Genomic DNA, 26375 nt, shown 5'->3' on the forward strand with positions numbered 1-26375 from the left:
TAGAAATCTGTTCAGAAACAGGTTATAACATACAATTCCAACATTGCTATAAATGCAATCTATATACCCTTCTCGCTCACTCGCTTGAGATAAAAGTAACGACCACTAAACTTATACATTCTAAACAGAAAAATAATACACATTATTACATTTCTGAATTTAAAATGACCGGATGTAATCTTGTTCACTTTCGTCCTGAAATAACTGTTTCAAGACAAGATCAATTTATCTTATAATAACAGATGCTGTGAAACGCATTATTAAAGTACTTAGATTTAATAATAATATTGATCATACACATCCTATATATTGCATAATAAAGTATGTCATAAAAAAATTATATATTTATGAACCTATAGTAGAAATTGGAATGGAAAATAAATCGTATGGAATTTATTTGTTTTTATTAATACGCTAAAAACTCCCTGTTTCTATTTTCACGTCAACGGAATTTAAATAGGCATTGTATATTAATAAATAAATAGTTATAATATTTTTAAGCTTTGTGCAAATTAAATAATACGAGTCAAAACTTTCAACTACCCTCATATTTTCATTTTAATTTTATCTATACTTTAAGAGATCCATAGAATAAAAACTTGGTTGATATTATAACATTTTTATATTTCAAATTTATTTATTAATCTATTTATACAATATGTTACAGATTATACATGTACAGCCTTCGCTATACTCTACGTGGATACATTTCAATAGATCACGTTTAGTTAGGGCGCGTTTACACATAACTCTTAAAAAAAATTTTAAATCAAGTACATCAAATAATAGGAGTGTATAATACCCATTGAATAATATCATTATTATGTATAGACCTATTTATTAACGAAGGGCGCCTTGGAGTTAAAATATAGGCCTGCATTTATATGAGTGACACTGTTGCTTTCAAATTGTCTCAGTGTGTGAAATGACTGTAAAAATAAAGATACCTGAAAATTAAATACCAATTACATAAAGTGTGTACACGCATTCGTGAGTAAACAGATCAGTACATTTCCACAGATAACATATTTCATTAAGAAGAGTTTACACATATCACATCGTGATTTTTTTTTTTTATTTTTTATTAACAGGGATTAAGATATGTGGACAATAAACATCGACTATGATGTATTATGTATTAGAATATTAATAACGCAACGCAACGTGTATAAGCGCCCTAACAAATGCACATATACAACAATACCTCTCCATTGTAATTTGTTTATATATAATTTATATATCTGACCTAGAGTACATCTCACGTGTACATAAAGACAATTTATGTACAATGAGAAATCTTTACACTAATCATATATAATATAATACACGTTAAATTATATGACGAGTACACAGGTCGCGATCGTTGCATACATCAAGTACAATGTGCACCATTTAAATAAAATCAATATAAAACAGATGTTTCCTTTATGTAAAATATAGGATGTTTTACGTACATCCGGTGAGTCAGATGACAAAAAAAAATATTTCATTGATTACATTTTCCATAAAACTATAAACGAACTTCCACTTCCAACTTCTATAGCTCCAGTGTTGCCCTCTCGATTGGGGGATGATAATAGTAGTGCCAGTAAAAATTATTCCCTGCTTATACGTTCAGGTTTGAGTAGCCGGTTGCTATATAACTAACGGTTTATCGCGACACTGCTCGACCACGTAGTTCGTGAATCGTTTGAGGAACTTCGGATATTCCCTCTTGTAGACTGCGCGAAGCACGCCCGCCGGTGCCCAGCCACCTGGATTAACTGGAATAATATGATACTTTGAGGAAACGTTACACGTAAAAAAAATCATTAACGGGTGTTTAGTTAAACTGAGTCCTCTCTTTCTGACATTAATGATTTGACATTAGACGAAAGAGACGAAGCATTGTTTAACCAATCACTATTCAAATAAAAATAACATATGTAGAGAAAGTCATAATATGAACTCAACATTAGTATAATGAGCCATTTGATAGATTTACATTGCTCCTTTCCTTAGAGATTTCTTAGGAAAAAATATTCATTCACCAGGGCATCATATTCTTTGGTAAAGCCCTAAAATGATCCTAGACAACCCTCTTTTATGTACATTGAATTAGGTCTTATCCAGCTAACGATTGTTGACACGGAATTCACGGATTAAGGACAAATAGATGCAAAGTAATCAGTATTAAAGGTAATTAATATATTTTTAGTAGAGCAATTAGATAGAAACTAATTCAGAAACGACAACAAAAAATCATAAACGGCCGGTTTTGGTGGAGATAAAAATCCATATAATTATTAGAAATGCGAGAGTAACTCTGTCGGTATGTAATGCTTAAAACCCTGGACTTTTGAACCGAATTTGATCGGGCTTGGTATGAATCAAACTTGAATGCCAAGGGATAGGTTACTTTTTTATAAATCATCCCACCTCTTCTTATACGCGGACGACCACGAACAAAAATAAAAAATATATATATATATTAAACTTAAACATATATGTTACATATACCCATACTAGCTCACAGACTTGTATAACATTAACACAGCTATACAAATATTTATCTTAAACAGTGCTGAATTAAGCAAACAGCGCTTGATGTGCCTGAAGAACCTAAAGTTCTTGAGTATAAAGTGGTGAAAAACAATTCAATAATCAACACGATTATTTGCCATTTATAGGTATTTTTTTATGGTCTTGTAGATAAATAGATCCTGCTAGACCCTGACAAGCACAAAATGCCAGAAATGAATTGTTTAAAAAAGTAAACTGAAGCCCAGGCTTTAAATATGTGGGCCCCTCCTTGGCGCGGGGCCCTCTTTGACGCTGGGCACGCAAGCATATTAATGATCTTAAGTAGTAATAATAATAAAACTAAGCTAGCCGGACTTTCAGTTTATATTATAACTACGCTAATTAAGTATTCACTTGAAATCATTTAGTTTTTAGGAATCATTCATATATTTAATAATAACTAATAAACATTGTACATTAACATTTTACATGTAAATATCGTAATCTTAGATTATACTTTAAAAACACAGCTTGAATTAGTTACCTGTGGCGATCACAAACCGTCGCGTATGGCGGAGAGCTAATTAAATTACTAATGAAATTTTCATCAACTGTAAAGTATTTTATAATAAATATCTTTAGACGAAACGTCTAGGGCATTGCCCTTTTACTTCGTTACTATGTACTAGTGTTATTAAAAACATTTCATTAATGTCTTGTATAAGACACAGATAAAAAATACAGCCCCAATTCTAATATTAAATTGTCAGTTTAGCGTAATCGAAGCGTTGTCGTTCGAGAATAGGCTATTTGACAATGCGAAAAATAAATTGTAAATTATTGTAATCAGTGTATATTATGAGTTTAAAAACGGTTATTTACTAACGAAAGTGGAAAATAATACTTAATTTATTCAAAAGTCCATAAATAAAAATGCATTTTTTCAAACGTTTGTCACGTGACACAAACGCTCCTGATTGGCCGGGCTTATGATGAAGTCACTTTCTTGTTAACCTTGCTTTTCTACTATATGTATCACAGATTAAAAATACAGGAAAGTGACGTCACCGACCCCGTTGCAGCGCCATATTGTCCAAGTAGCGTTTTTGCGCGCTATTTAAATATGGAATTTTTAATATGATATTTTTCGGCAAATATGTACTAGAAATAAAACACACAACTTTTACTGGGTACCTTAACTCCTACTAAATAATATAAAATGGATTTTAAAAACCAGTCAAATAGCCTATTTCCGATCCAGTTCAATCCAGTTACGGTTCGAAATAAAGTTGTGTCGAGTATAATCGGAATCGTGTTAACCTATATAATTAAGTAGAATTAATCCTCAGTGACGATAAAGCTGATTTTAATTTTGGTAAGGAAAAGCCGAAGTTATGTTATAAGTTAATATATTTGTCCCCCTTTTTATCTTCAGTAAACATACTTATTTATTCGTCCACTAAAATAAATAACGCAATTTCGGCGTTGCCTTAATTTGATTTTAAAACTAATTGACTATACTTAAAGATCGATTCTCGAAACATTTCAATTGAAAATCTTGTACAGTCTAATCTAATCTTATTAATTTACCTCTATAAAACAATATTATTCCACTTAACTACTTATATCCACTTTAATTTTACTTCGAAAATGCCGATAACAGTTTCGTGAACTAATACGAATATCAAAGATTATTCAATTCAACGATATTGTCAATTCGAGGTAAAGGTATTTTTCTTTATTTGGGTTTCATCATTTTATAGTTGGAATAGAAGTTACAACAGTAGAAGGAAAATCACTACGACTTTCAGAACATCGGCCTCTAACATTAACAGTTATTCATTCATTGATTTATTTTTCTCTTGACAAACATACTAAAAATGGATGTCTAATACATTGTAAAACAAGAGGACGTTTAAAATCATACCATCAACGACCAAAATGATTTAGTAAACGCGAGTTTCCACTTCATGTAGGGAAACGCAAGTTTTTTCAGAGAGGCTAAGAAAGGTATAGTAGGACACGAATTAGATGTAGCATCGGAAAATGAAATGGAGTGAAATTAAAACCGATTACTGCCGATTTACACAACCAATAGAAATAGCTCCCTATTGCGGCATTCGACGCTATTCGTCGCTATGGATTCACGCGTCAGAGAAAGCAAGTGCATGTAAATCCACGTGTCAAATTGACGAATATATTAGGTCATATGATATTACAATTTATTACGTTTATGCAAAGATCATATTCGCGTGAGAAATAAATATTGATAATTTGGTATAGCGTGCTCAATTCGGATGTGATCGGTTTTACGAATTTTGCCGATGCTACATCTGAGTTGTGTCGTACTATATGTTAAGTGAGGTGGTTTTACTTGGTGGTAGTGCATTGTGCAAGCCCGTCTGGGTAGGTACCACCCACTCATCAGTTATTCTACCGCCAAACAACAGTACTCAGTATTGTTGTGTTCCGGTCTGAAGGGTGAGTGAGCCAGTGTAACTACAGGCACAAGGGACATAACATCTTAGTTCCCAAGGTTGGTGGCACATTGACGATGTAAGGAATAGTTAATAATTCTTACAGCGTTAATGTCTATGGGCGATGGTGACCACTTACCATCGGTGGCCCATATGCTCGTCCGCCAACCTATACCATAAAAAAAAAAAAGATAACTCACCGGTGCTGCAGTAAGCGATACTGGTGGTGATGTTGTCGCGCGTTGGCGCCTCGCCCGCCGGCCACGCCGTGCGGCACGCCAGGCACACCGTCACGAACAGACGGATGCACGCGCCAGAGTTCGACTGCCACGCACACACACACACAAACACATCAGCTCGCTGGCAACACTCGCGCAACACATTGGCACATGTCAATCTTATAACATTATCAACAACGTCTTATAGCATCATGAACAATGCAATATTATAAACTTGAAAGTTAATCTATCTGTTTGCGTATTACCTCATCATGACTAAGCTACCGAACTGATCCTAATTGACAATAGAGGTGGGTAGTCTAAGAGTTATTAAGCAGGTAAATCTATGAAAATATAAATAAGTTTTTCTAAATACATTCGATCATCTGTATAGTTTGAATCAGTTGGTAGAATACCTACTCATGTCTGAATCGAATAGCACCATTGCCAATTAGCCAATTGCGCAGTGGTTAGAACGCGTGCATCTTAACGGTTTAAACTAAGCGGGTTTAAACCCAGGCAAGCACTGCTGATTCATGTGCTTAATTTGTTCATAATTCATCTCGTACTCAGCGGTGAAGGAAAACATCGTGAGGAAACCTGCATGTTGTCACATGCATTTCAATATCATGCAATGCAATTTCATAGAAATTTCATAGAACCCGCATTGGAACAGCGTGGTGGAATATGTTCCAAACCTTCTCCTCTAAGGGAGAGGAGGTTAGCCCAGCAGTGGGAATTTACAGGCTGTTGTTGTTGTTGTTGTTGTTGTTGTTGTTGTTGTTGTTGTTGTATAAATAAGGCGCACTGACCGGGTAGTCGGCGTTGGTGGTCGAGTGGTTCGTGACGGCGTACGTGTGCTGCGGCGCGGCGCGCACGTGAGACCAGAAAAGCGCGTCGCGCTGCGAGGCCGGCCAGATGCGCTTGAACGTCTGGTGGAACACCAGAGCGTCCGTCGATATCGCCTCCACTATGTTCATCGTCTCCAGGGTCGCTGGAACACACAGTTTAGAACATTACGTTGTTATAACGCCAGTAGACTTCCAAAAATTTTTCTCGATTTGTCTGCATAGTATGGAAACATTGTCGTGAAAAAAATTGCGCAGTAGTATATTTTTCGGTATCCATCAGGAATACAAACGCTGATAGTGTCCAGGCTGCAAGCGATTGGTCCATCTGTCTATATTTGTAGTCTATTCTACTCAAGCTGTAATTTGACAGTAACTGCGCATGCGCGAACTTGTCCCCACTTTGGCATATGTATGGATCTATGCTCACGACTTGTGCTGGAGATTATAATATGACTGATAAAGTTGTATCTATATATATAAATACATACGAATGTGTCGGGGCGATCTTCAGGGGTGCGTTTTTTCAAGATCTCACGCACACACAGACACAATCGGTTTAAGTGTCTAATTTCGATAAACTATACTAAACACCTTCTTTTAAATAAGAGAACAATAACAAAAATAAACTTAATACAATTTGTACCGCGTAAAGCTACATCTCTGACCATATTACGCATGTAGGTAAATTACGAGCGACGTAATTCTTTCATGCATTTATATAAATATATTGTAACGCCTCAAAACTACGTGTCAGATTTGAAAGTTGACAGCCAAAGGAAACATTGAAATCAATATTTTCCACACTTCTACAAGGATGATGACTTATGACCTTTTATATTTCACCACTTATTTAAATATAACAAGTATCTGTCTTCTGAAAAAATATGCTATATCGAAAAGATGTGCACATGTATGGGATATCAACAAAGCTATCATTAGTGTCTAATTTAATAAGTTCTTCCTTAAACAATTTAATCAATGTTCGCTTGAAAAACATCCAAACCGACATACATGTAACCACCTGGCCAATGTAAGGGTAAGGGTAATGAAACAAACGTATAGCAATGTACACGCTTCGCCGTTCGGACCGCGCGAAATTTCGCGTTGGCGAATTTCCCGTGGCCAGGCGGTAACCGATCTATACACAACATCATTCTCTTAAAACATACTTACATCATCTATGTAATATTAATAAAATTACAAATGTGAAAGTAACTCAGTCTGTCTGTCATTCTTTCACGACGAAACCGCTAAACCGAATTTGATGAAATTTGGTATAAAGCAAACTTAGGACATAGGCTACTTTTTTGCCTGACTCATTACAACCAACTAATATATAAATAAACTAACCGAGCTATAACTATAAAACAAAATGACGTAAACTTTAAGTTAAAAAGTAAATCAAATATGCTTAGAGTCGAGCCGAGATGGTCCAGTGGTTAGAACGCGTGCATCTTAACCGATAATTGCATTTTCAAGGCCAGGCAAGTACCACTGAATATTCAAATGCTAATTTTGGGTTTATAATTCATCTCGCGTTAGGCGGTAAAGGAAAACGTCATGAGGAAACCTGCATGTGTCTAATTTCATAGCAATTCTGCCACATATGTATTCCACCGACCTGCATTAGAACAGCGTGGTGGAATATGTTCCAAACCTTCTCCTCAAAGGGGGAGGAGGCCAGACTGTTGTTGTAAATCAAGTATACAAGATACTAATACGTCAAAGTCGGTTAATTGAAAGAGATTTTATCGTACTTTTCACGCAACCTTTGCGTCGCGGCTCATTTACTGAGCACTGAGCAGGACGCGTTGCGTATCGGATACAACGAAACATTCAAAACTAATTACTCATTCTTACTACAGACTGCAAACGCAACTGCACTATAGGTTACAATTACAAACACCAAACGACTTTTAAAAATGTAACTAAATATTATCAATACGAATGTTGTTTGTTTTTATATTATGGAATAGATTGGCGGACGAGCATATGGGCCACCTGATGGAAAGTGGTCACCATCTCCCATAGACAATAACGCTGTAAGAAATATTAAGTATTCCTTACATCGTCAATGTGCCACCAACCTTGGGAACTAAGATGTTATGTCCCTTGCGCCTGTAGTTACACTGGCTCACTCATCCTTCAAACTGGAACACAACAATACTGAGTACTGTTGTTTGGCGGTAGAATAACTGATGAGTGGGTGGTACCTACCCAGACGGGCTTGCACAAAGCCCTACCACCAAGTAAAAGTTTGTTTGTGACGCATTCATGTCACAGTGAACTGATTATGACGAAATTATGCATACACTTTATCTAGATTACTAAAAGAGACACGCCAATCCAATACGCGGGCGAAACCGCGACTGGAAACTAGTACGTATACATTTTTTATTTTACTTTTTGTTACGGCTTTGCGCAAGCCCGTTTGTTTGGGTACCACTAACTCATCAGATATTCCAATGCAAAACAGCAATACTCAGTACTGTTGAGTTCTGATTTTAAAGGTGAGTGAGTCAGTGTAACTGCAGCCACTTACTATCCAAGGTTGGTAGCACGTTGATAAAGTAAGGAAAAGTTATTATGTATAGTGCCAATGTCGATGGTTGATAGGACCACACCAGAGGCGGTTCATTTGCCAGCCCTCCTACCGATAACATAAAACAAAGTTTACTCACTCTCCCATTCGTATCTATATCTCGGGTTGAAGAAGTAATGGCACATCTCCCGCGCGGACACGCCATGCACTTTGTGCATCGCCTTCAAAGGATCCATCACCATACCGTCGATTTCCATTTCTCTGGTGACAAAAAAAAAACAAAAATGATTATACCATCACATAAGACATTTGGCTGTATCACAACATGCCTTAGCGTGGATTTTCCTGTCAAAAACCCTAACGAGAAATTAGCAGTGACGCATTTATCAAATAAACACAAGACAACAAAATAAGTTCTATTTTTAAACTGACATTGATGGCCAGCACGTAATAAGATCATTAAATATAACATTACATAACGAATACAGCCTTCTTGTTACGTACTACTCTTTACAAGTCAATGTGTGCATATTTTGATTGATTCATTGCTCATAATAAACGAGTTACTAACGGTAAGTGTGATGGTGGTGACTAGCGTCGCCATTATCAGATAACGATCTCGTGATTAATTGCTTTTGGATAAACATAGTTAATGTTGTGTCTAATAAGTGATCGGCTATAAATATGTCACCTTCTGTACATCCTCATGTCCCCTTCTTCGGCGAACAGCTGCCACCCGATCTGACCGCCGACGCCTTCGAATGCCGCTTGGATCTGTTCTGTTGATATCCGGTCGATCTAAAAAGAATAATAGACTTTTAAAACATATTTTATATCAAACTAGCACCAGTCCCAGCTTTGCACGGGTGAACATAAGTATTTTCATACTTTTACCTTTTATTTATTTATATATTGGTTGCTTTTTCGGGACATGTTTAAAAATTGTCGTTCTATTTCAACTTATCTACAAAAAAACCTTAATATATTATATACCTACTTACTTATGAATCCCTCTATTAATGAAAACCGTATGAAAATCCGGTCAGTAGTTTTGGAGCTTATCGCGAACATACAGACGTGGCTGGAGGACTTTGTTTTGTAACATGTAGTGATCTTATTAAGAAAGCTGTAGGCTACAAAAGTAATAATAAAAATAACTGCCATAGTCATAACCCCCACCCCACCCCCGTTTCATGGTAAAATGTCTTGCCGGCCTAGCCTCTAGATCCTTTTATCCAATTAAGTAGGCGATATCGGATCACCGACTTCCAAGATTTCATTCAATGTTTTGCTAAGAAGGAGCTCTTATTGTTCGAGAAGGAATATCTGCTATAACGCCATGCTGGTCAAATGTTTTCACCGAACAGGTTATATTTATTCATGAAGGTAAGTGCATTCAACTGCAAATTGGTCGCAATTTTCTCAGTGCTTCCGCAACAGAAGATTGCTTCGCTTAGAAAGTGAAAACACGCGAAATAATCTGTATGTAATAATATCATTTAGAAAGCAAAACGAGAAGTAGATTAAAATACTTAAAAATAATGATATCCGCCAGTAAAATATGAACAAACATAAATTTACGTTTTTCTAATAAATTTAATGTAGATCATTTTAATACGTTAAGACATTATAATATCGGCATAGACATAGGCAATGAAGATTTTTTTATAAATCTTCCCTATATCGCCAACGCACTGGTGGACTATGGGAACTACGATGGTGTATCCCATATGCCTTTCCTAACTGTAACACAATAATACTAACTATTGTTGCTTGACCGGCACAACGCCCTACCACCAAGTAAATTCATTTATATAAATCACTTACTGCCTTACTCGTTTATCCCTTTCCGCCGCCATTAATTTGACATTTGAAAGACAGAACTCTGTTAGGCTAATTATCTCTCAAACGACATTTATAGATAAAATCGTTAATGTTTCTATACAACGAAAAAATAATAAATAATTTTAAATGTCAACGCAAATTGTATATACATATACATACATACAATGTCATATATATCTATATTTTACGTGTTCCGTATTTATTAATAACTCGTTATTTCAACTAAAAACAAATGTATGAATTACAAAAGATATAATCTTCGGGAAAGAAATAAACAAAAGATATTAGTTCCACCACGAAATATTGTTCGTTGCTATTCGAGCGAATATTTTCCTTCTATGCTAAATTGCAAAACAGCCCATGTTTATACTTTAACTTTTAAAAAACAGAAAAATTGTTCGATATTTAAATTACTAATTTAAAAACAGTACAGTACAATAACAGCCTGTAAATTTCCCTCTGTTGGGCTAAGACCTCTTTCATTTAGGAGAAGGTTAGGAGCATATTTCAGTACGCTACTCCAATTACCAGCATTGGAGAGATTCACATGTGGCACAATTTCGTTGAAAATAGATACAAGCTGATTTCCTCGCGATGTTATCCTTCACCATCGAACTCGAGATAAATTATATTATAAACAAAAATTAAGCACATGAAAATCAAGTGGTGCGTGCCTGAGTTTGAACCCGCAATCATCAATTAAGATGTACGCGTTCTTACCACTGGGCCATCTCGGCGCTCAGATTTTTGAAAAATAGAAGGCAATACGGTTTTTAATTTTTAAATGTGTACTAAATATGTCTATTCTAAATATAAAGTAACACAATACATTATTAATCAATAATGATGTACTGTCTACTAGTAGATATGAATGTACCAAATTAAATGAAACATATTTCAAATGAGCGAGGTTATTTTTATCATTCATTCATTGTTATTATATTACAAAGTTATCATTTAATAATTGCTATAATCAATACTATAATTGTGACTGTTTTTAATGATGGGTCTTTTTATATAAGTGTCTCATTTATTTATTAGACTATGCTACCCATAAAAACATTTCTATTTAAAGAATATATGAACAGAATAATATGTAGACTGTTATGAAGTTCACTAAAAAAAAAGGAACGTAAATTATAAATCACTGCATTTTTCAGTATGGCAATATTAAATGGAATCGTTAAATATATGCGTAATAAGAGTCAAGATACGACAAAATATTTTAAACTAGTAGTCGCTCGAGCTCTCGTTTTAGGGTTTTGGTTTTCATGTGTTACGCAAAAAAAGTAGCCTGTGTCCTTTGTTTGAGTCAAAGTTTTCTTCATACCAAATTCGATTCATCGTTTTGGGTGTGAAACTGTGCGATAGACAGACAGACCAAAAAAATCAAAATCAATCAAAATCAAAATATACTTTATTCAAGTGGGCTTTTACAAGCACTTTTGAATCGTCATTTAACAAATTAAGTGAAGCTACTACCGGTTCGAAAAGTAGATTCTACCGAAATCTTCACCGACCGACAGTTTCTTTCACATTTATAATATTAATATAGATAAATGAGAAGTTTACCTCTGGCCACAAGGAGTGCACGGTTAGTCGGTTGTCGATGGCCGGCGGCGGCAGCTCGACCTCGTCTCGCGTGACCTCAGCGGGCGGAGCGACTCTCGCGCACCGCTCCTCTTCCATCTTGTCAAAGCCCGTCTCCACCGCATCGTAGAACTCGTCGTCCGGTAGTGTCGAGTGCGGCCCTTCCTACGAAAAACAAATTTCATTGGTTAATTACATCAGCAATAACAACGACAACAGCAGCCTGTAAATTCCCGATGCTGGGCTAAAGGCCTTCTCTCCCTTTGTAGAGAAGGTTTGGAACATATTCCTTATTTATTATATATTGTGTTTTATTTATGCTATTAGTTGGCGGACGAGCATTTGGCCACCTGATGGTAAATGATCACCACCGCCAATAGACAATAACGCTGTAAGAAATATTAACATTTCCTTTCATCGTCACTACGCCAACAACCTCGGGAACTGAGATGTTACGTCCCTTGTGCTAGTAGTTACACTGACTCACTTACCCTTCCTGGGTACCTACCCAGACGGGCTTGTACAAAACCCTACCACCAAGTAATGTGAATTATATATAATAGACATTGCATCGAAATTACAAAAAAAAAAACGAGTAACTTCATTCTAATTCCAAAATATTACAACAACAACAAAAATATTTTAAAAACCTTTACAGAGATATCGAATTCACAGAATAAATAACAGTACGAAACTAAGACGACAATTTAAACAAAAAAACAATGATTTTTGATTTCGTAAATCATAAGCGATTCGTTCATAATCTTCACTTTGTTAAGCAATCATGTATGAGCTGGTTATCAAATACATAATTCCAATTCGCACATGCACAACCATAGAAAGTCTAATCATAGTAGAGCGTAGAGTAACACAATTAATTCTGAACGACGCGACGATGACCTACATTTGCCTAAGGACGATGAATTTTTAGCGTACGATGTACGATTTACAATTATTTAATTTACACCGCCCATTTTCTGAAATGCTAATCAATGTCAGATTTACTAATCTGTATGAATACTGACCAATATGAATATTGGTCGTCGATTGCGTCATCCGTTATCGACCAATCACAATTCAGATTTAAGTGACATTTCGTGATTTTTTTTTTAATAGAATATGTTGGCCGCCGATATGGTCCATCTGATGATATGTGGTCACCATCACCCATAGACAATAACGCTATAAGAAATATTAACTATTCCTTACGTCGTCAAGACGCCACCAACCTTGGGAACTAACATGTTGTGTCCCTTGTGCCTGTAGTTACACTCACTCACGCTCACTCACCCTTCAAAACGGAACACAACAATACTGAGTACTGTTGTTTGGCGGTAGTATAACTGATAAGATGGGTAGTACCTATCCAGACGGGCTAGCACAAAGTCCTATCACCAAGTTGAATATTTAGTGAATCTGTCACGATGATGTCACAAACAGACGGACTGAGTTACTTTACGTTTATTGTATTAAGAATGATAAATTCTCAAGACTCTAGATTTGATGGGTCTATTCAGAGAGCTATTTATTTCAATTAAATCATTAACGTTCTGCACGTTTTTAGACAACACGTAATATTCATTTAGAAATAGCGCATAAATCTTCGTTTGTTTTCATATATTACTTTGTATTATAGTCATATCTAGCAGAAATAAGATCTATTTTACCAAATAAACTAAACGAGAACGTAAGCGCATTTCGATCAGTACTATTTATATCAGTACTGATTCAGTACTGTAGCAGATTGTTACACAATTGTATTGCTTATGGATTTTTGCGGGTGAAGGATATGTTTAAAATGTAAAAATATTTATAATAAAAAAATATATATTAGACAGAGAAAAAAATATATATGAGAAAGAATAATATATAATAAAAAAATCGGCAAATGGGAGTACGAGTCGCGCACGAAGAGTTGCGCACAGTTCACTATAAAAACGGCAAAAAACCTTTTGTATTATAAACTCAAATGTTTATTTTATTCTGTTTTTTAGTATTTCTTGTTAAAGCGGCAACAGAACTACATCTTTATGAAAATTTGTGAACATTCAAGTGTCTAATTTTATCACGGTTCATGAAATACAGCTTGGAGACAGACAGACGGACAGCAGAATCATAGTTATAATAATTATAATATAATAATTATTTATTTATTTAAGCAACACATAGAACAAAAACAAGATATGAACGAACATAACTGCGATAGTATAAAACTGTGGTGCAGGTTTTACGCTTTGGGTACGGAACCCTAAAAACTAGTTGTCACCCGCGCTTTAGTTGTGTCGTCAGGTGTTAGTAATAAAAGCGTAGCCTATATAAGAAAGGATTCTTTATAGTTCAAGGTTGCTTTATACCCATAAAATTCGGTTCAATGAAAAAGTAACAGACAGATAACGAGAGTTTCTTTCACATTTATAATATATACATAAGATATTAGTACAGATATTTAAAATTATTATCAGTTAAACAAACAAATTTACAATAAATTAATTAAATAAGACCCGGTAACAGAAGTACGCTATACGGTAAACTTCGAAAAGATCTTTGAACATAATTAAACCTTTTATTACTTAATTTAAATTATTACGATACAAATGTAACATATACTTAAAACAACTAGATCACGGCTAAGTCACTTGCATCCTAATCGAAGATCATTCAGGACCATGGACTTCGAATATTCAGAACTTCATTTGTGTTTAAAATGTATCTCTTTGTATACTACGTTATAATACGTGGGATGTAATTCTACAAGCTGATATATAAACCCGCAGCGACGTTGTCATACCGCGGTTAGATAATTAATCTCCAAACCAAGTCTGAAAGAATAATACTGACGGCAATAATACTACATTTTGATTACAACAATATTATCTCAAGATTAGTTCTCATATTTACTGAAGAATTGACAATGATAACAACAACAACTACAACAGCCTGTAAATTCCCACTACTGGGCTAAAGGCCTCCTCTCCCTTTAAGGAGAATGTTTGGAACATATTCCACCACGCTATTCCAATGCGGGTTGGTGGTATACACATGTGGCAGAATTTCTATGAAATTTGTCACATGCAGGTTTCCTCGCGATGTTTTCCTTCACCGCTGAGCACGAGATGAATTATAAAGACAAATTAAGCACATGAATCAGCGGTGCTTGCCTGGGTTTGAACCCGCAATCATTGGTTAAGATGCACGTGTCTAACCACTGGGCCATCTCGACTCCTCTCTCGACTCCGACATTGATAAGAAACATTAATATTTCGTACAATGTTCAGTAACTCAATGGATGGTCTGACAGTGTGGATATATTCTATCGATTCACTTTAATTTTTCGGCTAACTGGACTTTTTACTTGATGAGATGCACTCGATTACGTACTCTATAATAATTAGATTTTACCGCTATCTATTATCACAGATCACGGATAGTGAAAGTAAAAGATGATTGTTATACTGGAAATACCTCATATTAAACGAGTAAACTGATGTAAATAACAGTAATACTTAACCACGAGACATATCTACATAAATACGACCTCCGTGGTCGAGTGTTGTGTGCACCGGTTTTCATGGGTACGCCACTCCGAGGTCCTGGGTTCGATTCCCGGCTGAGTCGATTTAGATTATCATTAGTTTTCTGTGTTGTCTTGGGTCTGGGTGTTTGTGGTAGCGTCGTAACTCCTGATTTTCCACAACACAAGTGCTTTAGCTACTTATATTGGAATCAGAGTAATGTATGTGATGTTGTCTCAAAAAAAAATCTAGTAAATTATCATATAATAATTTATAATTTTTATACAATGTAATAAATAGAGTTTGTGTAAAGTGTGTTATTATTATTTATCACAGTGCTTCCGTTCCAACGCTCCTAACCCTTTGGAATACATTATTGAAGATAACGATGTGTGTCATGCTGACGCTACACATGCATAATTTTAATCGATTGATTATTAACAAAAATAACCTAATATGAGTTAACATTTGTATCATATAAAGCGGGGATGATAATTTTTATTATTGATAAAACAACGTAGTAGTAGTAGTAATAAAGTTTCCGTGATAAATCCTTAGTAATACTATCTATAAATGCGAAATTGAGTATATATCTTAGAGTTAATAGTTCATATTTTCTGTTACATTGACTCTTGTCATAATGAAATTTTGCATGAAATGTGTAACGAATGGACATAGGATACCTAGCATCTAAGTAAACGCAGGTCTAGGCGCGGGGAAACCAGTAATGGCAAAAGTTACCCACGGCTGGGCTAAGGCTTGCTCAAAGTGTGGAGCTTTTTACATCACGCTGCTCCAATGCGGGTCAGAGAATACATATACGGCACAATTTCGTTGAAATTTGACTCATGGACGTTTCCTCACGATGTTTTCCTTCACTAGCGACCACGAGATTATTTATAAACACAAATTAAGCATATTGAAATTTAGTAGCACTTGCCTGGAGTTGAACCCGCGATCATCGAAAAAGATGCAAAAAAAGCCAACTCAAAAACTTGAAAATAATCTATATACAACCCACGCATAAGAAATCTCATACAAAATTATTCATAACTTGTTAAAATTCCAAATAATAAAATCAGTATTTCTTTTTACATTCGATGGTATTCCAAGGGTAAATCGTCACGCCCCGAGGTGGCGTGCCCGAGACATTTACCCCGACGATGACGTCAACGCCACACCCCATGAAAGGCAATTGACATGTTTCGATATCCAACCATGACTCCCTTAGGAACAGCAGAGGTTTATAGACTTACCTTGTCACAGTCTGTTACGTGTGTTTGTTACTATAGTTATATCCCTACTATTGTATTACATACTAGACCGCCCGGCCCGCCCCGGCTTCGAACGGGTGCAATGCTGATACTAAAGTATACTACAGATATTTTATTGTTTCTTTACTATATTGACCATGTATTATATACAAAAACCTTCCTCTCGAATCACTCTATCTGTTAAAAAAAAACCGAATCAAAATCCGTTGCGTAATTTGAAAGATCGAAGCATACATAGGGACAGACAATGATAAGCAACTTTGTTTTATACTATGTAATGATGATACTAAAATTTAAGTATATATAAAATTTGTAATACTATTGTCATATCTGTTGGTGATCCTATAAAATTAATAAATAAATAAATCCTTGTAAAATCGTTTGTCCCAACTAACTGACTGACGCACAGCCAAAATTAAGTCTAGAAAGCCAAAATATGAAACATGTTTATCTTATAACGTAAGCATCCCCTAAGAAAGGATTTCTCTAAATTTCAACTTAATGGCAGTAAATGGGAGGGTTAAATTGGTATAAATTTTCCTCGTACAATATCGGAACGAGCAGCTAGTTTATTGTCTGGGTGTATTTGTCAGACTCGTTTGCAGACACCGTCTCGTAGTTACGTTATAGGACTGAAAATAGCGAGATCTAAGCTTCATTCATGGGCTCATTAAAAAAGTACTTTCGGTATTGTCAATGTCAAAGATTCAAAGTTGACGTTTCTCAATTGTATAGTTCACATACAGTTGTATTGGATTTAAAAATAGCGGTTTTAAAGTACTGCTGACTGGAAATTTATATTAATAATTCTAAATTTAAATTTACTTTGAAAGCCCGTACACAGTACGATTTGAACAATGACCACGCATCCCTCGTCCTCGTTAATAGCGCCTAAGGGATCAATTAAGCTATGCATCCGAACAATGCAGAGCAAAGCCCGTGATACGATGCATCTATTCAAACTCAAAGGACCGTCGAGCCATGTGTTGTAATAAATATTTAAATATTCAATTTTTTTATTATTTAACTCCACTGTGTTTTCTTTCAACATTATTTTTTCACTATCATTTATTTATTTTAATTTAATTAAATAACTGTATTGGTCTAGAACCGAATTAAATGTTCTTTTTTTCTTCTTTTACAGTCTTTTTTTCACCTTAATTGAACAATTACTCGTAAACAAATGACGTAATAATCTCAAAACGCTGGTAATAAGATAAAAATTACAACACTACCTAATCATTACTCTTGCTACCTTTCCCCTCATTTCCGAGAACATCCTTTCGTATAGTATCGGAATTTAATATGAAACATTTTTACTCTAAAATATCATGAAAAATTCTCAAAAAAAAAACCAAACCGTGACCACAGATTATATAAAAAAAAATCATATGGTTAACCCGTCATAATATTCATATAAGCACTTGTAATAAAAACAAAAGTAACAATTATAGTGAAAGTGAAATCAGCGGCAGTGAACGTGTTCGCCTCTTGTTGCGTCGCGACGTTATTAAACAAATTTTTTTTGAGTTGGATTTTTGAAAGATATATAAGAATACATACCCATGAAACTCAACGAATAAATTATTATGTAGTTTATGACACAACTTCCTTTTAAAAACTTAATTTGGAAAGAGAAAGATATGATAAGATTGACGTTCGATCTATGAGTTCAGACACTTTATAGGCCGTCAATGCTCCAGCAAATACGCGATATAAGATCTAACCCTACCTCGTGCCTATAATTCCATTAACTGACTCGCCTTTCAATCAGGAACAAGCAATAAAAAAAGTATTACTGTTTGGCGGTAAATCAATTTGTGAGTGGAATCTCCAATTTACACAAACCCAGTAAATAACTGTTACTGAAACAATCTTTAACTTATCTCTCTATTAAATTTATAACAATCAAACACAGTAATGCTTATCAATTTAATTTTCCGGGAGAACGTATCGTAAAAGTCAGTCTATTTCTGCTATTGAATGATAAACATTTGGATTTATACAACAGCGTTCGATGTGTACAACCAAGGTTAAATAACACCATTAGCTTTATAAAACTAATGCCGTTGTAAACAAAGAATCATTCTCTGTGAAGGATTGGAGCGAACTAGCACATTAGAACCGCTCTGATGTAACCACATTCGAAAAACAAAAGCTTACAATTAACACTAATGTTTTTTTTATTCTGTGACTTTGGCATAACATCTACTAATAATGTACCTAACATTATATCATTGAATTTGATCTGTGGTAATGTAGTTTAATTTGCGAAATAATCGGTACCCTCTTGGCACAAATAAATAAAAACCAGGTAACTTTACACTAACAATCTCAGAATGATGATGTTTATTTTTACTAATACAAATATAAATTATAACTGTGTAGTAATGAATCAATAACACTCACATTTTATCATAATATAATCACCTTTCGTCACGTTTTTCGTCACGTCAATCATTGGTCGATATAAAATCACAGACGGGATATATATAATTTAAAAATAGTATTCGCTAACTTTCTATGAACTGTTGATGAGTTTTTAATCTGTTTTAAAGAATTTTTAATCTGTAGACCGAAATACTGACTATTGAATTCCTAGCAAAAATAAAAACACCTGAATCTCAGTACAGGTGATTGATCGTGCTTGCGTCAGAAACGTTTTATTTTCGCGTCAGAAACATGATACAGAGTAAACTCTTTACAACGAAACTCAAAACAAGATTTTTCTTCGTTATGGTTTTCAACACCGCAATTATGTAAGAAGTCATTTCTCAGTCATGAAACATTGACAACCAACTTACGGTTCCATTTTGATACGTGTATCCTATAATATAAGCGTTTCGAGTTTTTACTTACAAAATGTACCGGCTGTCTCTGGTTAGGTTCGGCCTAACAAAACGCCTTATAGTAAAATGCCCACTTTATGTATTTAATAACTTACCTATGTCTAGAAGGAGTAATAAAAGTTACCTTAATAAAATGTATTTTTTTAATATTTGTACAATATTTTTGTAATATTTACAGTTTTGTTAGCTTTGTGTGTCATATTTTAACCCAGTTTTTGTATTTTCTTATATCCTAATATCCTTGGAATGTATAGTATATTTTTTAATAAACATTTTTATATTATTTCAGTAATAATATAGATAACTAGTAGTTGCCCGCAACTTCTCTCGCGTATTAGTTGCCATGTGTTAGGCAAAAAAAGTAGTATCCTTTCTAAGTATCCTTTCTTTGAGTTCATGTTTGCTTCATACGAAATTTCATTAAATTCGGTTCAGTGGTTTGGTCTTGAAAAAACGACATACAGACAGAGTGACTTTCACATTCATAATATTAGAATAGAAGTATAGATTAATACAAACAGACAGCGCAATATGAACGAAAAGTAAGAGAGGAGAGGGTTTGGAACATAATCCACCACGCTGTTCCAATGCGGGTTGGTGGAATGCACATGTGGCAGAATTTCGATGAAATTAGACACATGCAGGTTTCCTCACGATGTTTTCCTTCACCGCCGAGCACGAGACGAATTATAAACACAAATTAAGCACATATATATAGTGGTGCTTGCCTGGGTTCGAACCCGCAATCATCGGTTAAGATGCACGCGTTCTAACCACTGGGCCATCTCAGCTCGAATATGAACGTATTACAACGTAATAGAGAACGACTGTTGTACTATTGGAGTGTATCGATGGATGGATTTTAAGGTTAACAAACCAAATAGTACTAATTATTACGCTATAGGAAGTTGAGAGTTAGCACTGTACATATAAACAATCAAATCGAATAACCTTAAACTTTTTCCCTCATTACTCATAAAGATTTACTTAAACTGCTACCATAAAAGTTTAAAAAAAAAAAAATAAGATTTTTGTGTATGTATTGAAAGTTAACCCGTTAAGTTAGGTTAATTTTCATTTCATAATTTCTTTTGTAATGTATTAACTCTTAAAATAGTCAATAAGGTTTTAAGCAAATTATATGTATATCTATAATTAATATAAATGGTCACTCATAAAATCTAAGAAATTGTTTTAAAAGTTTTGTAGTTGTACCTAAGTTTTTTAATATGTGGGATATTGATGTATATATATTGATGTATTGATATAAATAAATAAAATAAAGATATGTGGACGCGCAAATAGGCCACCTGATGGCCAGTGATCATCACGGCCCAAAGATATTAGTGCTATTAAAAATATTAACCATTCCTGACATTATCAAGGCGCCGCCGATTTTGAGAACTGAGAGGTTATGTCCCTTATGCCTAGTTAAATTGGCTTGCTTGTACTTTAAACTGGAACACAACAATTCTAAGTACTGTTGTACCTAACCCAGACAGAACTATAGGTCTTCAACTTAAACTTAACTAATGGGTCGCATGCCAAACTCAGCGTTTATTCAACAGATTTTTACAAATTTCGAAACCTATGACAGATTTTATTTTGACTTCATTACATTGTAAACTGACGGCGTCTGTTCGCACGTTTTACCTTTTTTTTTAAACAGCCATGACGCTGCTCTCTATCCGGCCAGTACATTTTCTTGCTCTCTAAAACGAATTATTTCTAAAATTCTTACAATTTAGTAAAGTGTTATTGTATTACCTGCAAATTTAAGGCTGATACTCTTCAAAATGGGATCGTAACCGATCTTTTACGTGCTATCGTTCTATAATCACAGGGACGAAATCACAAAATGGGCTTATGCTATTAATAGGTTAAATATAACGTAACATATCGTGTGTATTAAACTATTACTAAACACAACATTTTTATAAAAGTATCGTATCGAACATTTGAACAATTTTATTTTTTCGAAAAAACCTCATACAAATATTTCATTTTACTATTGCAATCCTGTGATTCCTAGTAGCCGCACTTAGCCAGCTATGGCTTTGCCAGCGCTGGCCTTAATAACCCAGGGCGCAATTTTTTCTCCAACACTGTTGATATAATTAAATTTATTTCGAACTGGATCTATCCCGAGCTTTCACTCACTTTCAATTTGCTGAACAGATACATACCTGCATCATTAATTAATATTTAATTGACAAATTACCAATCCGCCGAGCTCGTAGCGTTAAGTTATATCCTGACCCAATCAACGAGCCATCAAACGCAAAACGAATTACTTATATCGAACCGATAGTTGCTAAGGTTAGCCAGTTCAACCATTCGAACTATATAACACTTGTGTTGTAGAACTATCGATAGTTTGACTATCGATAGTTGACCTCGAAGACTATTCAGGATATCCAAAGCATTGATCAAAACGACACTATGGATAGTTTAATTTGAAAGTAATGGTTTTTGCAATTCCATCGATAGTATCAATAGTATTGCCCACAGGCAGCTATCGATATTATCGATACTATTGATTGAATTGACACGTGACAATACTATCGATAGACTAATCGATACTGGACTAACGATATGCAACACTAATTATCCATTAAAATATAAATATGGATTTAGCAAAAGACATGTGGAAACTAATTCACTGTGACAAGTCTGCGTCACTATGAGAAGTTTTTATTCGATCAAAGTACTATAAGTAGGTACGAAAAATTAAATAAGAGCGCTTGTTTAATTTTAAGGAAATTTAACCCAAATACACCAAGCAACAGCATTGTTATTGAAGATCCCACATTCCGAACACAACAAACATTACACCGCCGAATTTATAAACAGTGAAAACATAAAATATCTCAGACGTACCCGCCGCCAGTTTACATCGCCGCCAACATAACATCAGACAATGCGATTCGATTCAACATCAAAAGCCGAGAGAAAACGAATAAACAACAGGGAACGAGGGCTCTATTTAACACGTAGACCTATACTATTGTATAAGTCGTCTGTCGTAACAAAGGGTGGTCATACCCTAGCTGTCTTAGCTGATATTGGCGCTGGTGACGTCACGGCGCACCCTCCGTTACTATGTGGAATTCGACTTGTTACAACTATGTGAAAAAGATCATGGACTCACCTGACCTATATCCGCGCCGAATGACTGTTAGACGAAGGTTATTGTTGCTATGAAAACTGTATATAATATTTACGAACTAGGCAGGTCGCTGTAGCGAATATTTGATACATAACAGATTTCGTACTAACATTGATTGCGACCACAAACCATAGAAAAATCATAATATTGAGAATCATAATAAAATAATTAAAAACAGAACACGAAAAAAGCTTCTGTTTTACCATCGTAGGTACCACCCGTTCATCGTGTATTCTGTCGAAGGAATAACCCGGTGCCACTAAAGGCAATCAGGGCGATAACATCTTAGGTGCCAAATTTGGTGGCACATTGATGTTGTAAGGAATGATTAATTTCTTACATAAGTACGAATGCTTATAGGCAATGATAAGCACTGACCATCAGGTGGCCCAATTGATCGTCTACTTACGTACTTCATTCCGAAAAAAACTTTAGCAGCGTATTAAGAAAATACAATCATTTCGTATGTATCGTCATTAAACTAAAACGTGTGCAGTTTCAACTCAAACGGTTGGGTGGAACTATTTTAAAATTCGTTTGCAAGATTTGACGCACACGAGATACTAACGGACCAAGTTGAAATAAGACAACTGGCGCACAATAGTAAAGAGGTCTTATACTATGCAAATATAACCACAGAAAGCATATTTGTAATCCTGAAATATTGATTGTGTTACTAAATGGAAAGAAATAAATATTTCCAGGCAGCTTCCTTACCATCTGATCATCAACGCCATCAAATAAAAGAAACATATTCGACACGGACCACGAGTATGTAAAGACTTGTTATTTTTAAGAATTTAAAATAAATATACTAATATGAGTCGAGATGGCCCAGTGGTAAGAACGCGTGCATCTTAACCGATGATTGCGGGTTCAAACCCAGGCAGGCACCGCTGATTTATGTGCTTAATTTGTCTTTATAATTCATCTCGTGCTCAGCGGTGAAGGAAAACATCGTGAGGAAAACCTGCATGGGACAAATTTCATAGAAATTCTGCTAATGTGTATTTCACCAAACCGCATTGGAACAGCGTGGTATGTTTCAAACCTTCTCTTCAAACGGAGAGGAGGTCTTTAGCCCAGCAGTGGGAATTTACAGGCTGATGTTGTTGTTGTTGTATATACTAATATAATAAATGTGAAAGTAACTCTGCCTATCGCTGAACCGATATCGATCAAATTTGATAAGGAAATACTTTGACTGTTGTTTGTAAATCTCTTAAGGGTGAGAAGAGAGCGACTTTGCATTGCGAATCAATCAAACTATGAATGGGATAAAATGGCAGCTGAAAGAATGTGTACTATAAAGTTATATACATTTTGAGCGAGTAACACCGCTTACATATCTACACTTATACAGTGCCCTGGGGAGGGTCAAACGTTAAATCTGACACTGAATAAGCATCAACATTTACATAGAACGATACAACTCATCATGTCACTCAAATTTAAATTAAGTATCCAATATAATTATTTTCGATCACAGATCACAGAAAGTAAAGATTTAAAACAACGAATTACTTATAAAAATATCACTAACTTAACAATATAAACATTGTAGGTATATTGTATACACTAAAATGCTGAATTGTTAAACAATACATGGCAAATTCCACATATTACTCACCATTGAGAATACAAAATACCTACTAGACTATATAATCAATTTTATTACGATCTTCCATATTGAACAGTTCGTATTATTTTGCAGTTCATTCGTCTTTGTGATGTTTCGTTATATTTTTACTAGCTGTTTAATCTCGGCTTTGCTCGCTTTGAATATGAATATATTTACAAATTATCTTAAAATATTACGTTGATGATTGGTATACAAAGAGGTCTTATGCCTGTATTCCCTAAAAAAAAGAGATTAATAAAAAAATTGAAATATTATCAAAATATCGGGAATGCTCCAGTATGAATAATCAATGTGTTTTAATTCTATTATTAATAAGCGGAAACTTAATTTATTTAATTATATTGTACTTAGTCTCTACGAAATACGAGTAGGCACATAGATAATACCTAGGTACATATAAGTCGAATAAATCAATAAATAAACATTCACAAATAAATTGAAACTTTGAAAATTATAATAAAGAAAAACTACTATAATATAACGTTCTAAGTCAATTGCAAAACGAATAAATCGTCGTTTCACAAAGGTCAATTTATTAGAAACATATGCATTCAGATTCCACTCAAAAAACCAAAACAAACACATACACACTTTTCTCCTATAACGACTTCTTGAGTGTTATAGTCGATATGATGACGATAATGATGATGTCCCCCTTACCGATTACGGTCACCACAGTCATCATCTCATGGGTGACCACATCCATCACATATGTACAGTCAGAGTAAGAAAACCTTCGTCAGTTTTCAAATCTATTCCTTTATCAAGTCTGAAACTCTTAGCACCTTTCGAATCTAAACATCTAACCATTGCCATATATATCATTTTCGATCGGTAAAACAGATTACTGACTGACTAACCTTTTCTTACCCCGACTGTGCATACAGTAGTCAAATGCGGTCACCAATACGAGCGCATTCTCGATAACCTTAATCACATAATCCGACAGCGCCGTATAGAGTTCATGCTTAAGACTTACTTGCATTCCGAGGTCAAGGGTGCTATTGAGCTACTCAATAAAAAAAACAACCGGTCATTGACCCGTCCCGGGATTTGAGCCCAAGAGATCTGTAACTTTATAAGCTAGGCAGTACCACAAGGCCTTCATTATATATAGTGTATAATCATGTTCAATTGAAATATAGAATTTATTATGTTGCACGGCGATTGTTATGCCAGATGTTTATTGTTACCTTATATGAAGTCGCAAATGGTCGTTACCCATTCGATGCTAATGTTTGTAAAGATTTATGTCGTATTCGCTATAGATATCGAATCGAATTGCCAGTAGCGTAAATCACTACATGGTATAAAATAAATTGCCCTGCTACGTATATCCATCTGTGCTCAATCAACTCTAAAACTAGCGAACTGATTTTCATATGGTTTTTACCATTGGATATAGTGATTAATGAGAATTTTTTAAAACTATAATTCAGTATTTTTTTGTTTTATTAGCTGATACATATACTTATGATGATGAATGTTGAAGCTCTCTCAATAAGCACTTTGCCACCAGCAGGTACTTTGTATCATACCGTTTTGAAGGGACTAGGAACTAGTGTAACTACATGCAAAACGAACATAACATCTGAGTACAAATGGTTGGTGGCGCATTCGTGATGTAAGGAACGGTTAATATCTACAACACCAATGTCTGATGGTGACAACTTAACATAAAGTGGCACATTTGCCCTTACATTATATAAAAAAAGTTCGCGCTGCGTAAACCAATGACTTATATACTGAATATAATAAAATTGGTGTGTCTGTTTGTAATATTAAAATAGCCCTTTTTTACTCAATGCATGTATGTGTACACGGTACATATACCAAAATACCATTTTTTACAATTTTTAACTGTTTATTTGTTCCGGCTAATCGCTGGAACGGCTGGACCGATT

General features: G+C 34.9%; 1 protein-coding gene across 1 annotated transcript in view; it reads right to left on the minus strand.

The window, feature by feature from the left end:
- Window positions 1-1138: 1138 nt before the first annotated feature.
- LOC124537221 (ceramide transfer protein) overlaps window positions 1139-26375 on the minus strand; it is a 40800-nt gene continuing 15563 nt past the window's right edge. The window contains exons 7-12 of the mRNA XM_047113980.1: window positions 12008-12190; window positions 9282-9388; window positions 8730-8851; window positions 6010-6191; window positions 5180-5303; window positions 1139-1763 (exon numbers count right to left, since the gene is read on the minus strand). Of these exons, the coding sequence (XP_046969936.1) occupies window positions 1636-1763; window positions 5180-5303; window positions 6010-6191; window positions 8730-8851; window positions 9282-9388; window positions 12008-12190 (846 nt within the window). The 3' untranslated portion in view covers window positions 1139-1635. The remainder of the gene's footprint in view (window positions 1764-5179; window positions 5304-6009; window positions 6192-8729; window positions 8852-9281; window positions 9389-12007; window positions 12191-26375) is intronic.

This window comes from Vanessa cardui, chromosome 18 (genome assembly GCF_905220365.1).
Source record: "Vanessa cardui chromosome 18, ilVanCard2.1, whole genome shotgun sequence".
Taxonomy (NCBI): Eukaryota; Metazoa; Arthropoda; class Insecta; order Lepidoptera; family Nymphalidae; genus Vanessa; species Vanessa cardui.